The 14491-nt window shown below is 52.2% G+C and overlaps 4 protein-coding genes across 4 annotated transcripts; 1 reads left to right on the forward strand and 3 right to left on the reverse strand.

Annotated features, from left to right (window-relative positions):
* Positions 1–145: 145 nt before the first annotated feature.
* Positions 146–6488, reverse strand: BDZ83DRAFT_299698 (uncharacterized protein). The gene is made up of 4 exons (XM_060502241.1): positions 6321–6488; positions 1803–6254; positions 1671–1741; positions 146–1621 (listed from the first exon to the last, which is right to left on the reverse strand). Exons 1-4 carry the CDS (start codon positions 6335–6337, stop codon positions 192–194), a joined length of 5970 nt encoding a protein of 1989 aa, XP_060365607.1. The 5' UTR covers positions 6338–6488; the 3' UTR covers positions 146–191.
* Positions 6489–7453: 965 nt separating this feature from the next.
* On the forward strand, positions 7454–8272 carry BDZ83DRAFT_619211 (uncharacterized protein). Its single transcript, XM_060508109.1, has 2 exons — positions 7454–7780; positions 7875–8272. Exons 1-2 carry the CDS (start codon positions 7670–7672, stop codon positions 7932–7934), a joined length of 171 nt encoding a protein of 56 aa, XP_060365608.1. The 5' UTR covers positions 7454–7669; the 3' UTR covers positions 7935–8272.
* A 315-nt stretch (positions 8273–8587) lies between these two features.
* BDZ83DRAFT_299707 (uncharacterized protein) lies at positions 8588–9886 on the reverse strand. The gene is made up of 2 exons (XM_060502243.1): positions 8741–9886; positions 8588–8680 (listed from the first exon to the last, which is right to left on the reverse strand). Coding segments are annotated over exons 1-2 (777 nt in total). The 5' UTR covers positions 9516–9886; the 3' UTR covers positions 8588–8678.
* Positions 9887–10919: 1033 nt separating this feature from the next.
* On the reverse strand, positions 10920–11693 carry BDZ83DRAFT_751599 (uncharacterized protein; the record flags this gene model as incomplete). The annotated part of the gene is made up of 4 exons (XM_060514071.1): positions 10920–11035; positions 11113–11261; positions 11320–11429; positions 11604–11693. 4 exons carry the CDS (start codon positions 11691–11693, stop codon positions 10920–10922), a joined length of 465 nt encoding a protein of 154 aa, XP_060365610.1.
* Between the last annotated feature and the right edge of the window lie 2798 nt (positions 11694–14491).

Below are 14491 nucleotides of genomic sequence, written 5' to 3' on the forward strand. Positions count from 1 at the left end.
ATTGAACTTTTTTGAAGGAAGCGGAGGGCTGGGATTGCACGACAGGTCTGGAAGCTAAAGTGTGGGCCGACGGACAACCCAGCGAGATCAGCAGTACGCCAGTCTCCAGTGAAACCTACAATAATCATGGATAAGACGAACAGCAGCTGGAAGCCTTCAGATAAGACATTTTCTCTTCAATCTACTCTACTTCAAAGTCCCATTCTATCGATTCCGCGCGCAAGTGCATCAATCTCTGCCGCATGTCTCACGCCTTCGGCCGAAGAGTGATTCCGGCCGCCGACCGGAGCGTTGCATTCTGGGCAGACCGTCTGTTGCATCGCCATACCACATTCGCCAATTGTGAAGGGGTGTCCATTGCGGCATGTGTACCAGTGGCCTGTCCCCGAAAACTCCTTGCTCATGGCCGCGTAGACAGCTCGCATCTCGTCGGTAGAGACTTCGCTGTAGAAGACGCCGTCGTGGAGCATGCGCCTCGCTGTCTCGACTTCAAAGGCCAGCGTCGCTGCGGACGGATTTGCTTTGATGATCTTCTCAGCTTCTAGGAGGTGGCCGTCGCCGAGCTTGATCATGCTTGCTTTCGTGGATGAATTTTCTGCTTCAGGTGCCTCTGGTGCGTCAGTCGTCGGCTCAGCCTCGTCGGGCGGTGCAAAGTAACAGAACATCGCGAGGCAGATGTGGCCTTCGACTTCCAGCCGGGAATAGTTTCTCATTCGCGCATTCTCAATCAGTTGCTTGCAGTCCTTGATGTATGGCATGGGATCAATGCTGGCGGATTTGGCACCGTCGCTGTCGTTGTCGGTCGTATTGCAGCACAGACTGATGTAGTCAGAGACCAGGAGGAGATCACACCGTAGCGAGAGCGTCATGGCGTCCAGGTATCCACCCATTTGGATTGCCGACTCGTCAAACGAGTAGTCGCTGGTTTGTCGCCGCTTGTTGACGTGCCATACCAGGTGTGCCACGCGCTGATACGGCTGCTCTTCTTTCCTCACTGACCCGAGGAAATCGGCGATCTGATGTCGGAGCGTCTTGAGTACCGCGTGCCTGGTATTTCCCGTGAGCTTGAAGAGATGGGTCATTTGTTGCTGCCGAGACCCTCTGAGAGCAAATGTCGACTGGGCCATGGGAAACCCCAGCTGCGTTGTAGGAAAGCTGAATTTATTCTTCTCCATCTTCTGCAGGTTGTCTTGTGCAGCAAAGAACGCGTCTGTCAACTTTTGCTTGACACTATGAGCCCAGCTGATGAACTTTCTCGTCGACTCATCAAGAAGACCACGTCGAACGATTCTTCCATATCGGGAGATGTTTCTAAGAGACCCTCGGCAGTCGGGGCACACCTTGATGTTAGTTACCGAGAATGGATGGGAGCCAGATTTGACGGCCGTCGGCACTCCTTCAGGCGAGGCATCGTAAAGATCCCGGAGACCCATCTGTCCGTCCATGGTCGTGTAAGTGTAGAAATGGCCGCAGTCTGGGAAGATGCAGGGTTCCTCGTCCAGGTCCACTGAACGGTAGTCATCCATGAGGATAAGATCGACCACCCTGTTCTTAATGTCATCTGCGGCACATGTCTGGCAATACCTCTCGGCTGGACAACGTTCACCGCAGACGGAGGGGCCTTGGCACTGTCAATACGTTCTTACTTGACCAGAAGAAAAATAACTTACATTGATGTCCGCACTTCAATACCTCGGCACACCGCTTTGTGCAGGGAATCCAATCACAAGGAGCGGCGCAACTATCATCGCAAGTCAGCAAACATTGAGAAGTTCCATCATCACAACGTGACGTGTACTCACGGCATAGTACACTTTGAGTGTGGGCATGAGGATGGGCACGTCTCCTCTGCGCACGGTGGGCAAGGCTCGTGGCATTTCTTGCCGCACTTTGAGTGCACGCATTGGTTCTGGCATGGAGATGAACACGGAGGGCAAAGCTCATCTCCATGGCAAGCTGCTCGACAAGAGTGGCTGCAGGATGTGTAGGATCTGCCACAGGTCTGTCGACAAGCTTTGTGATCCTCCTCAACCACCTTACCATCTTTTCTGATGCGACATGCCGAGCATAGCGACTTACATGCGTGGCCGCAAGGCCGCTGAAAGCCACACTCGGTCCTGCAAAGATAGCTATCCCTGGTAACGTCTACGTGGCAGGACACCTTGACAGCGTGAGCGCATCCGGGCACCACTTTGTCGACTTGCACGACACACTTGATCACAGATGGGTCTTGAGCTTTCCAGCAAGCGACCGTGTCAAGAGTGTGACCGCAGGGAAGCTTCAGACCAACGCCGTGCAGCACCTCTGTGCAAAGCTTGTCGCAAGGCTCTCCACAGCGTCGGCGGCAAGGGTGGTCACAGTTTTCTTTTGGCCTGACACAGTCCTCGAGACATTTGATGGCGTTGTGAAGGTGATCGGAGTGGCAAGGGCCAGTACAGGCGTGGCCGCATGCCAGCCGACGGTCACACCGGAGTTTGCACCCACCATCGGGAGAAAATCGAAGGAAATCCTCAGGCTGTGACACAAAGCTCTTATTCTGAGGGTGCCGCGGGCATTGTAGTTCCAACCTGTTGCCGAAGTTGCCGCCGTTCTGAAGGATCTCCGTGACTTGCGCCCACATCGGGACGTGGCTCGAGGTATGTGAATTGCCAATGATATACATGCCGTGCTTAGCCCGAGATAGCAGAACATTGATGCGGTTGGAAGTACTGAGGAATCCACACCTGTTATCGTTATTGCTGCGGACAAGTGAGATAATGACAACGTTGGCCTCCTCGCCTTGAAAGTTGTCAACCGTTGCGGCTCGAACACCGCTCAGAGCATTTGTCTTCGCAGCTTGTCTCACAATCATTAGGCTGCCCTGAGAGGTAGAAGCAGGTTCCATCTCAGCAAGATCATCCATATCCCGGTCATTGATGACGATCTGCATGACGGAGCTGAGCTTCTGTCGTAGCTTGTTCAGTTGTCCTAAATAAGGCGTCAAGACGGCAATTTCCCCAGATTTGTACACACCCTGCCTTAACAGATGGGACACAAGCGCCGAGACAAGCTCAATCTCGAGATCGTTGGAGTACGACGTCTCAGCAGAGTCCTGATCAGACTTTCCCCCCGATTCCGGGCTTTCGTGGTGAAGCCAAAAGAGCCTCCGAGCCATGCCAGGGATCTCGGGGTAGTCTTGCACGTTCTCAGAGTCTGATAAAGATGGGTACAGTGTTGATCGTACTAGTTCCGCAATCGATGGGTGCATCCGGCGTTGCGTATCGAGGACACTGAACGGGATCCTCGGGACGTTGGGCAGTGGTTGAACAAGTCTCTCAAAAAGGGACACATCCAGAGAGTATTTGACGCCCGCCGGGTTTGCCCGTTGGAGTCTCCAGTCTTGTATCTGAGGGCGTAACTGAAGATGGTCCCCGATCAGAATGGCGTGCTCGATAGTCGGCAAGAGCGCGGTCAAAAGATGGGCTTCCAGAACTTCACCCGCTTCCTCGCACACAAAAACCTTGCCGTGCACCCGACGAAGAAGATCAAGATTGGTGGCGAGGCCGGTGGTTGTAACACCAATGATGTTCGCTTCTTGAAGACAACGCAGATCAATGGAGCTTCTAATTTTGCTGTTGTTGTCTTTGTGTTCCTGGTAAACCTTGTGCATGTTCGACAGCGAATCGATCTCTCCTCTCAGCACTTCGTCAAGCCATCCTTGGTAGAGCAGGATGCGTTCCTGATGGTAGAGCTCGGATAGCTTCAAGTGGCGCAAGTGCCGAAGTGGGCGCGTCGCATTGGTAGACAAGCCGCCAGCGAGCCACTTTTTGAATACATTCCCGCGTGAGTAGGATACCGTTTGCCACCCCTCTCCTTCATCCTCAAAGTTCGGCAAGGTTGGCCCCATCAGCTCTTCGTATTGGGCAGGGTAGCGTTCGGCAAGGTGATGGCGTATCTTTTCGTTGTCTTTACTGAAGATGAAATTCGAAAGCGTATCGCGAATCTGGTCTGTGTCGCCGTCCAAAGTCTCGACAGATTTGTAAAGAGCCTGACCTTCGGCAGCCGTGCGGGTCATGTCTCGAGCCACCGCTCTCAGATTCACAGGAGCCAACCTGTCGGACTTGGATCGGGAGCCAATGCGAATTATATTCTGGACACCACCATCCAAAAGATGCTCCAACAATTGGTCCAAAGCATGGTTGGTGTAGCAAACGCATATAATAGGCCCCAACCTTGCCTTCGATTTGTTGGCAAGCAAGACTTTGATGAGCGCTTCTCCGGTATAGCTCTTCCCTGTACCTGGGGGACCTTGAATCAGGGCGAAGGATCTTCCGAGTGAATTAAGAATGGCCTCGGATTGAGTCTTGTCAAGACTGGAGTGCCTGCTTAGACGCGATGGATTGATCGCATCGCCGGGAGTGTACAAGAGTTTCCTGCCATCATTCGTCAGGCAGCTCAGATCAAATGAGAAACCAGGTCGCCTGGAGTAGAGCGGGGGAGGATTATCCGCTGGTCGACTCCCAGCACGAAGCGTTAGAAGGTCTTGAAAAGGAAGATCCAGGGTCTTTGACATGTTTTGCAATGCCTTTAACGGAGGGGTGAAAGAAGCCAGTAGAACAGACGGGAATTCGAGAAGACGACGATGCTGGCGGACGACCTGCATGGTCTTGAACCACCTTAGAGATCTCTTAATCTCGTCGATTCCTGTGTCGACTAGATGTAGATGTACGTAGGCGTGGGTTTTATCGTCAAGCAGACTGTAGCGCGGGGCCTCGTTCTTATGCTCCTCTTGGTCATCTCCTTGACCCTGCTGGCTCCCGTCTTTGGGAGTTCTGATAGTCGACCTTGAGACCTGGAAGAAGAAAATACCGCCCACTTCATCAACAATACAAACAAGAGCTCCATCCATCAGTCTCTTTCCTGTCCACCAAGTGCCGCGCTGCAATTTGTCTAAACCTATTGTGGGTCGAGGTTGATCAATTTGGACAATGAATTCAAGGCCTGACCATCTGTCGAAGGCCATGTCGACGGCAAAGGCGTTGTCGTAGGCCACAACTCGTGTTCGAACATCTCGCATTTTGACGTTCGACTCCACGGTTGTGCGAATGGCGCTTCGTAAATCTTGGAGTGTGTCCTCGCGCAGAAGGCGGAAATGCCGATCCAGCAAACCTCGCAGGCCTTGCAAATGGTGCTGTGCGGGGTTGGCAACCGGCAGGTATTCGTCTCGAGAAGACATGATTTCTTGGTGGGTAGGCATGAGCTTGATATCCGAAATATCCTGGTGGTCATTGTCGTGGCGCTCACGGCGTTTGGAGAGTTTTCCAGGCAAGTCCTGGCTGAGAGTGAATTCGGCCATGGCACCAGAAGAAGCCGAGATATGGACAGCGTCAACCAGAGTATGGCCGATACCCAGGCGGCGGCAAACATATTCGAGATGTCTTGTTGCTTGCAAGGTATGGAAGTCGCTATCTTTATTGCCGAAAACATCTAATCGCAGCTTGATTCCTTCGACAATGGGATGAAAGAGGGCATTGACAATGTTCGAGGTGCTGGTGTTGATGACCTTGGCCAAGACGCCACAGGATAGAGCAAGTGCTTCCATGGCAGAAACGCCCGTGTCTTCGAAAGGCAACTCGTACCAGCGATCAACGACATCGAAGACAAAGTTGAAGAGGGTCTTCAGGCGTGTGGCGTCGACTCCCAGGAGCAACCGATAGAGCATAGCCGTTTCCTGTTCAAGGACCACAGAGTCTACAACAGTCGGGTGGAGCAAGACTCGGAACAGAGGCGAAATACGCGATTCCCAGAGAAGAGATTCGTCCTCAGGCGTTTTAGCTGAAGCGACACCCTCAATGACATCTCTGACGAGCGGCAGCCGACCGTCAGCGGCCATCTCCTTGACGACCTCTTGCGCCAGGCTCACATCTTGCTCCACCAGACTGAGAGCAGTGCGGAAGAAGTTCGACGTAGTATCGTCCCAGAGCAGCGAAACCTGTCTCGGCTGAGGTCGAAGTCGTTTCCACTGGAATAGACGCTCACGCTCCGGGTTACGCGCTCGGCTTGAGGCATTGGCGGTTCGGCCATCGATTCGTCTGGCATTTGCTGGTGGGTCGTCGGGTGACGCATTGCTAGTTTGCCACTGACCTTGTTCTCGACGGTCGGGCTTGTTGCCTGTATCGTGAGAGAATTTGCATCTTGAGCCAAAGCCACAGGTTCCGGTCCTCAAGTAATAGTGGCATGGACCGTTTGTAGACGAAGCCGCTCCCGGGCGTTTTCTAGCGCACGATAGACGTTAGCTTCGAGATGACGGACTATAGACCGAGGCGGTGGCCATGACTCACCCATTAGTTCTCCACATCTTCGGGCTCTTGGTGAAGAGTTATTGTCAAGATGTTTGTTGATGATTGGTATCAAGCATCCGCTCCAGAGTGTCGATAGGCTGCAGTAATCCAGAAAGACAAGCCGGCAGAGGGGGCATTATCGAGTGCGAGAGCAGCCTCGTCCTTATGAGGGACCGACTCTAGGGCATGGCTCAGCCAGCTTCTTCTTGGGCTCGTTCATCTACCAGACAAAGCTATGGCATTTCCAACCAAAGAAAGGTCCATGCAGCAGCTTCAGGAAGGCTCTCTGCACAAGGGACCAGGCACCAACCAAGCAAAGCCTAGAAAATCCATTGGTCAAATCGACCGTATAATGCCGGGGCTCTCGTGGTTTCAGGGCTTACGGGTCGACGTTGGACGGGCTTGCATCGCGTATTGATAGGAGACAGGCATGGTGTTGTGGGCACCCTGCAGCGAAGAAGCGGGAGGCCGTCAACGCCAAAGTATGCGGCTGCTCCCGCGGCGAATGGGAAGGCGGCTCGGATTGGCGTTCCAAGACAGCCATCAAAGGTAAACGGCATGCCAGGGAGAAGTCAGCCCAACGGTCTCCTGGTTGGCCTCGGGTGCCGTCATGTCGCGGACCAACATTGTGCTGCGGCCGTCTCTGGCTGCCTGGCAGATGTTGGGGCTGAGGTGGTCGGAAAATCGGCCGGCAGGTGACCGGGAGGCCAAGATGTGGAATGAAAAAGTTGAAAAACACTGTGACGGAACTTTTTGGCCGATTGAGAGAAAGGCTCACGATAGAAGACGGGTTTGTAGTCGTCAAATGGGAGGTGAAGTGAGTGAGACGAGGTTACTTGTAGAGTCAGTCATACAGTGGTGCCGTGCGGGGCGCGACCAATGCCTGCATCATTTAGTCCTGGTCAAATTCAACGACAGCCAGGTACCCTAGAAGACTACCTTCCGTGTCTGCTTCGACCTTGACCACGATTAAGTCAACAAATTCCCAAGGGCCAGAAACAGGTCAGCATCCGGTCAAGGCCAAACTTATACACGGCCCAGACACCACAATTGTCTTCCATTCATCCCTCAGGGCGCGTGCAGGGCTCGGGGCACAAAGTAGCAGGATGTCCATCGTCAGCCCAATGTTTGAGGTTTTTGCATGTGCAAACTACATACGTCCACTCGGGGTTGCGGCATTTATCCAGGATTGGGATCTGAAACTCGAATATATCTAGGTTCTTGCCGCCTTCCGCATCGCCAATTCTGCCTGCGGTTCTGCCTACGGGACATTCCTTGCCAGGACTCATCCTTCCTAGGTGGCCAATGACACGGAGCACGCTCGGGATAATCAGCATACTGCACAGCCAATGCTTCGGCCCCGGCGGTGCCCCCTGCTCACCACAGTTGCCGCTAACACATTGCACAAAGGAGTACGTGACGACGTGACGGTCTCCGAGACGGTCCAGGTAGTGCCCACTGTGAGTACTTCAGAGACTTTGATTCCAAAGTTGGCGCCTATGGTTCATGAGGTACCCATCGAATACGTCTGACTGACGGTGATTGCTGGGCCAGCCAGCGCAACTTACTGTCACCACCTCCCACAGAAAGACCGACCTGCCATCGTTTTCCTGAGACTTCTGTCATGTTATCGACTGCTAGAAAAACGACATGGTAGACAATACCCGGATGAGGAAGAATGATCTGGGAGACTGCTAGGCCGGTGGTTGAGAGGGGGGCAGATGCGATCGAAAACCACACAAGCAATGCCATGATGACACGATGAGCACGGACAAACAGGATGAGCAATGGGCAGATACTACACAGCTACCTAGAGTGCTACCATTCGTTCAATGTATCAGTTTGACGTCTGCAACTTTTGCTCAATTGGTATCCTTCCTCCTCATCGAGACATCTGGGCGCAAATAATGGCGCAGATAAACGCAAGCGTCACATGGATAGGAAGTACACTCAATACCCGTTTCGGCTCAATTTGGCGATATATTGTTCCACAACTCAGAGTGTCTGCGGTTAAGGAAGGCCATCTTCGACGTTCGCGGTAAACCTCTGCGCTCGACCTTTCCGGCCGGTGCCACCGTGCAACCTGCCTAGGTACGATCGCAGATCTCATTGTTCTTCTTACATTAACATTGATATACTGAGTGAAGCGCCACAGTCCCGTGCGAAATACCCCCATTAGAAGGGTTCTACAACACCAGCATGAAGTTTCGCTTGCACTAACTTCATGATCACGGATGAATCGTATAGGGCTCAATAGCACGCCATAATACAAACGTATTTATTCCGGAAAGGAGCAGCTGAACAAGCAGTAGCGGCAAAAGCGAGAACCAAGAGCCGAGAACACATCTAGTCATCAGGCTCTGCGGATTCAAGTCAGTACGAAGTCTGCCATCGGGAGAAATTCAAAGACGCCGACTTACACGCGTGGATGCTATCCACAACAGGGCCCTGCTGCTGGTACGCCAAGTAGGCCTCATGCATTCCCTTCCAGCCATCAATGCAGAGCCAGATGTGCATGAGATCCGAGCTGTCAGCAGACTCCTGGTCGGTCTCGTTTCCCTGCTGACCAGCGAGGCGAGGCGCGTCGGCAGCTCCAGGGGCCACAGCAGCCTCAGCAGCCAGAGAGGACAGCAATGCCTTGCGAGTCCAGTATACCACAAGATCCACGTTCGCGCGTCCGACACATTGGAGCTCAGTGGTATCCCACTGACTAGTAACTTCCTGCTTGGCGTGGAAGAGGTCGCGGTCGGGAAGCCAGTCAAACTTGATCTGGTAGTTGCCCGAGAAGTCAGATCCTTTGGCATCACAGAAGTTGAAGGAGATATCTGGCCAAGTCGCTAAACTCTTCAGCTCGAGTTTGGTCTTCAAGAATACCGGCTGTCCAGCGTGGCGCTGCTTTGGCACGACATCGGGACGTTTCCGATTACGCTTGTGCGCGAGCGGCGCATCGTCGGTCAGGGTTCCGATGTGGACGGTGCTGGCGGCGATGCGTCTCTTGGGTGCCTTGTTAGGCTGGGGTATCTTGTTTTCAGTGTTCCAATGGTCAAACACGCGACCCCAAATCTTGCTTCTGATCTCCGTGGCATCGACGTTGGGCATTCGGTTGCAGGTCGCGAGGTCCTTGATCCACTTCTCCGGGATCTTCTTCTGGTCGTCCGTGAGATCCGACTCTTCCCTCAAGGATTTAATGGCCATGGCTAGATAAGAGAGAATGCTTTTATTGAGGTCAGCTGTTCGTAGGGAAATCTCATAGTTGGTTAGATGGCAGGATACCTTACCGAGATGATATGAGGAATTCTGTTGCTGATGACTCAAGGCGCGTTCGTAGTTGAGCTGTCGCGCTGGTGGTTGGGATTTGCTCGGTATCAGGACACCTTCGTCGTGTTGTGTGGAGAGGACTTTTTATTCAAGAAAAAGATGCCCTCGACAAAAACATCATCAGCTCAATTGGGCCTCTGGATGAATACGCGATATATTCGTGAATACGCCCAACCGCCAGTCTGGACCATTTTTCACCCAGCTCGCGGGCCCACACCTGAGGCTGCAAAGATTGATTCACTGTTCAGCGATCAATAATACCAGGAAGGCACGCGAAAGGCAAACATCTTTGTCGCGGTCTGAGTCGACGACAACATGGATAATTGGTGCCTAAGCAGCAAGATAGGAGATGAGGGAGATTAGAACATGGCGCCTTCCATTTCTTCTCCTCCGTAACTAGTTCGAAAGGGACTAGAGGATATAGTCAGCATAAAGGCTGCCTTTCATCTTCATTATTCGGCCAGATGGGCTTTCATATGTCCTAAAAGGGAGTCTGTACCTGGCTTGCGCTCAAGGTTGTGGGCTCAACCCTAGGGAAACCTAGAAACAACGAGATCCAAGAAGAGTTCACTCCCCCGATGCTGAACTGGGAGCTACATCTATTGGTGCTCAAGCTGAGAAATATCTGGTTGCTCATGCTGGGATTCGGACTCGGGTACTCTCGTATGCGCTTAGCCTGTCGTCGAGTAGGCTGGTTGGCGTTGATAATTATGTCAGACCATTAACCACTCCACCAACCAGCCAATTTGACCTGACCCGTCGACCTAGACGGGCGCCTGCTGGCTGATGACAGGAACGGTGTTGAGGGTGTATATAAAGGTTCCTTTGGTGGCAGCCTTGTGTGGACGTGAGGTGTCCGACGTGCGGAAGGTACGGCAAGGCTTCAGCCATCACCGCCTGCTCGCATCTGCCTTGCCTAGGTATGCAGTCACGTGAAGAAATCATCCGCTCGCATGGCACTTCTGGAGAGGTCCCAGGGATTACCTGGGAAAGCCCCGGCGGACCCCTAAGGGGCCAATGGGAACTGGATGTCTGGGGATGCACGTCACGGCACCATCACATATGAAGGCACATTGACACCTTGCAAAATGAATTGACTTCTCTTTATTCTATCTACTTGCTAACGTGCCCAAAATGAATTGGCCCCCATACTTACCGATGATACCGTCGCTTTCCTCTCCTCCCCTAGTATCATGGTTTTCCTCTGCCCATCTCAGCCTCCTCTCGCTATCCACTTAAACAAATAGCTCCCAGGCGTATAATCCTTACAATCACACGGTATTAACTGAATGGAAGCGGGCCCATAATGATCTCGAACAAGTCATGCATGATACGATAGGTCGGTCTGCCCTCTGTAGCGATATCGAGGGCCTTGGCCAATCGCCTGGTCTCGGATTCTGTCAAGCATTAGTAAGTTACCTTAAGTTTCTCTTTTCTGGGGGGGAGGGGTTGTTCACTCCATAAAGGTACGCACCATCAATCGACCAGAAGTCCTCACGGGTTGCCGGAAAAGGCTTGATGTCTAGGCACGTGTGGGTATCAATCAAGGTCATGAGGACTGCGTTGACTCCGTCTTTGGCAACGCGTTGGGCGTTCACCTGCCTTCGTTTGGCATTTACGGACCTAATGAGAGTCAGCACATGTCTGTATATTCTCATTATTATTACGTGGGAGCACCAACCCGACAATGATCCAGTACTTCCCGCGTTCGGCTGGGCGGGCCTCGGGGCCGCGATCGGGAAGAGAGCTTTTCTGGATATTTCGTGCCGTACTGGGCTCCTGGACCTTGGCCTACGGGTTCAATCCCTGAGTGCTCTGCCGCTGGTTTTCCATCTTTTCAAGAGTCTTCTTGTCTATGTGAAGACTCAGCTTATCAATGCGCTGTTCCATCGTTTGAAGCCCTTTTTCCTCGTTTTTACGCATCTCGGCTAACCCATTCTCTATAACTTGGGTCTAGTTGGCTACCTCCGCGGTGAGTTTCTCCACGGCAGACTTCAGGTGCTGTTGTGAGACCGGCGCGGGCTTAGAACTGTCATCGAACGAGGTGCGTGTCATTGCTACGTTGCTTTAAAGGCCGTTGAACAATCTAGCAAGTGACAAATCAGTCTCTAATGTTATTAGATCGAGTTGTTTGACGCGGTGGTTTGTTGTGAGTGCTTTAGGACCTTTGGGTGGTGCCTTGAGTTGCGGAGCGCTTGCGACTGACAATAGAGTTGGATGATAGATTCACGATCAGCAAAGTGAGAGCAGAAGAAAAGACGAACAACTAACAAGTCTAGGCGCCAAGGGGGTTTATATATTGTGCTTTTGAGATAGTTTCGGCCCCTGGGGCCGTCGCAGTCTTCTTGAATACATAATAATCGCGAAGCCAATAGACCAAGATTCTCGCATTATGTGACCTGGCTGGCCCACCTTGGCATCTGCAGCAAAATTCGGCTCATTTCGTAGCTCGGCCGTAAGATTGGTTATGGAAGCTTGCTGGGTCATCTCCGCTTGCTACGTATGGTCGATGCTGAGGCCAAGGGGGAGGAGCCACATGATTCTATAGCTGTCGGATTGGAAGTCCAATTCGACCTCGCGGCAAGGGGCCCGCGCAGGGGCCACTTACGGGCCGTACTTACGATAATCGCGGCCTGCCCAACCTGCGGTTGGAACCTCCCTTTTCCACCTTACGCAGAAGTTAATACAGACCAATTGACCTCTTCGTCAACCCACGGCTCGAACCAGAATCCCTGTGATAGGCATACCAGCAATAGCATCGGTGATGCGCTGATGTAGGCGTGCTGAGTACTCTGTTAATGCTCCTTGTTTTGATCGGCGCTAAAGATACTGAATTTTCTTTTAAATTAATCGAAATACAAATATGCTTTCGTATGATAATAGGTAGATAAAGTGGAATGCCGGTTATTAACACAAGATTTGATTATTATCATCTTAATATTCCTTGTTTTCTTCCATGTAAGTATATTCACTAACGAATACACAAAAGACGAAACACAACAGAATAGGTAAAAATAATACACATAGCAAGAACAGTGTTAGTAATAGTATTAGTTATAGTAGAGCTAGAGCACAAAGCGGCGAAGGACTGTATTACCTACTTGGGAGAAGGTGGGCTAAAGATTTTAGAATCGTGTTTTAAAACTGGCTCTTTGCTACACAATCAAACCTCCGGAACGGTGTGTTGCGAGCCTATGCCAGAACGCATCTCACAAACCTCGTCTGAGAGGGTCTCCATATGCCCTGTTGTCGATGCATTTGATTTGGGAAGTCGGCAAATGCCTTGGCCAAGTCATCTCGGAGAAGACCGAGAGCCCCATCCTGCGCATGACCAGTGGAAAATGTGGTGGAATTGTTGGTGCTCCCGTCCATGGTAGCGGTATTTGGTTGATGTTGTGACTTGAATCGGGAATGCCTGCAGAATTCTGAGAAAAAGGAACGCCAGGGTGATGGTAGTGGAGTGTTTGGAGAGGAAAAAGGAATGGGAACGAGATGGTGGACGAGTGGGGTTTATGTATGGGCATCAGAGGCTGCTGGACTCAACCGCCATTGGCGGGAGTTGTTGTTGTCGTCTCGACTCTACGAAACCCCGGCACTTCGCTCGAACACTTGATGCATGAGCTTAGGATATGCGATCTTCTCATACTCCATGCCGAGATTGGCGGCGAGCTGGCGGATGTCGCTTTCTGTGTAGCATTAGTACTGGGCCCCAGGCATCTGAGTCAAATATGTCACATACCGTTCATGGACCAAAAGTCGGCCAAGGTTGCGGGGATCCCTCAACATTCAAGAATTTGTACGGGTTAACCTGTGGGAGGAGGCGGGTAGCATCCCCAGTAATGTCGCGCCTCTTCACTTTCTTAAAGCGTCTCGTGGCGTTGACGACCCTGGTGTGCGTCAGTGTCATGTGTCGACAGTGTGTGCCTCGAGTAACTTACGGAACCATGTGTTTCAACCCCCGCTCTATTCATCAACATCCAAGTCTTTGTACATATTCTGTACGGGGTATACAAAGAATAGACTGCCCTGAAAAGAGAAGTTTAGAGGGGGAATGGCAGTATGGGTGCGGGCAGTGGGAGAACTACAGATAAAGATGCTATGGTTTTGAGCGAAAGCTCGTTGTTGCCGAAAATGTTGATCTCTGCATCTTCATTACATCGGGGCTGTGGTCAGAAATGGACGATGAATCAGAGAGAAAGACGGAAGATCCTGACATCAGATCTGGGCGAGAGGAAGCCAGACTCTCTCTTTCCCAGATCGGGGGGTGAACATTGTGGTGAAGTCTACGTTCTCCGTGTAAAGCCGTCGAGTCGAAGTCGCCAGATGTGGCTGGGCACCGGGTGTGGTCCGTGTGTCCACCGGGCTGTGGCTGATGCCAACGGCACACCTCCACCTCCACCTCCAGGGCAGGCCAGGAAGCTTCTCTCTTCCACTCACGCACCCTATCAACTACTTCGCCAACAGAGCAGCCCTCTTCCCTGCTACCTTTCATACCAAAGATCCCAGCAGAAGAAATCGCCCTCCATGCTCCGTTCGGGACCCGTCTCCGAAGTTGATACTGCCTCGAGGCGGTCCAGCTCCGATCAGCAAGCAGCTAAAGCCGGAACCGGCCGGTGACAAGCGTTGATCTCGATGGGGCCACCAAAGCAGCCAGGCCGTTTCGCCGATTTTATCCCATCTTACCCACCCCCGCGGGCGGATTGACGTCTCGATGTCTTTATTCGATATGTTCAGCAGCTCGCCTACACATCCCCGAGTCCCCGAGCAATAATTTCCAGTCGCAGTCGCATTCACAATCGCAAACAATCGCAAACCGCATACCCATACGTGCTTACGGAATATCAGTACTCGAC

Source organism: Colletotrichum acutatum, assembly GCF_030867785.1.
Source record: "Colletotrichum acutatum strain CBS 112980 chromosome Unknown BDZ83scaffold_40, whole genome shotgun sequence".
NCBI classification, from domain to species: domain Eukaryota; kingdom Fungi; phylum Ascomycota; class Sordariomycetes; order Glomerellales; family Glomerellaceae; genus Colletotrichum; species Colletotrichum acutatum.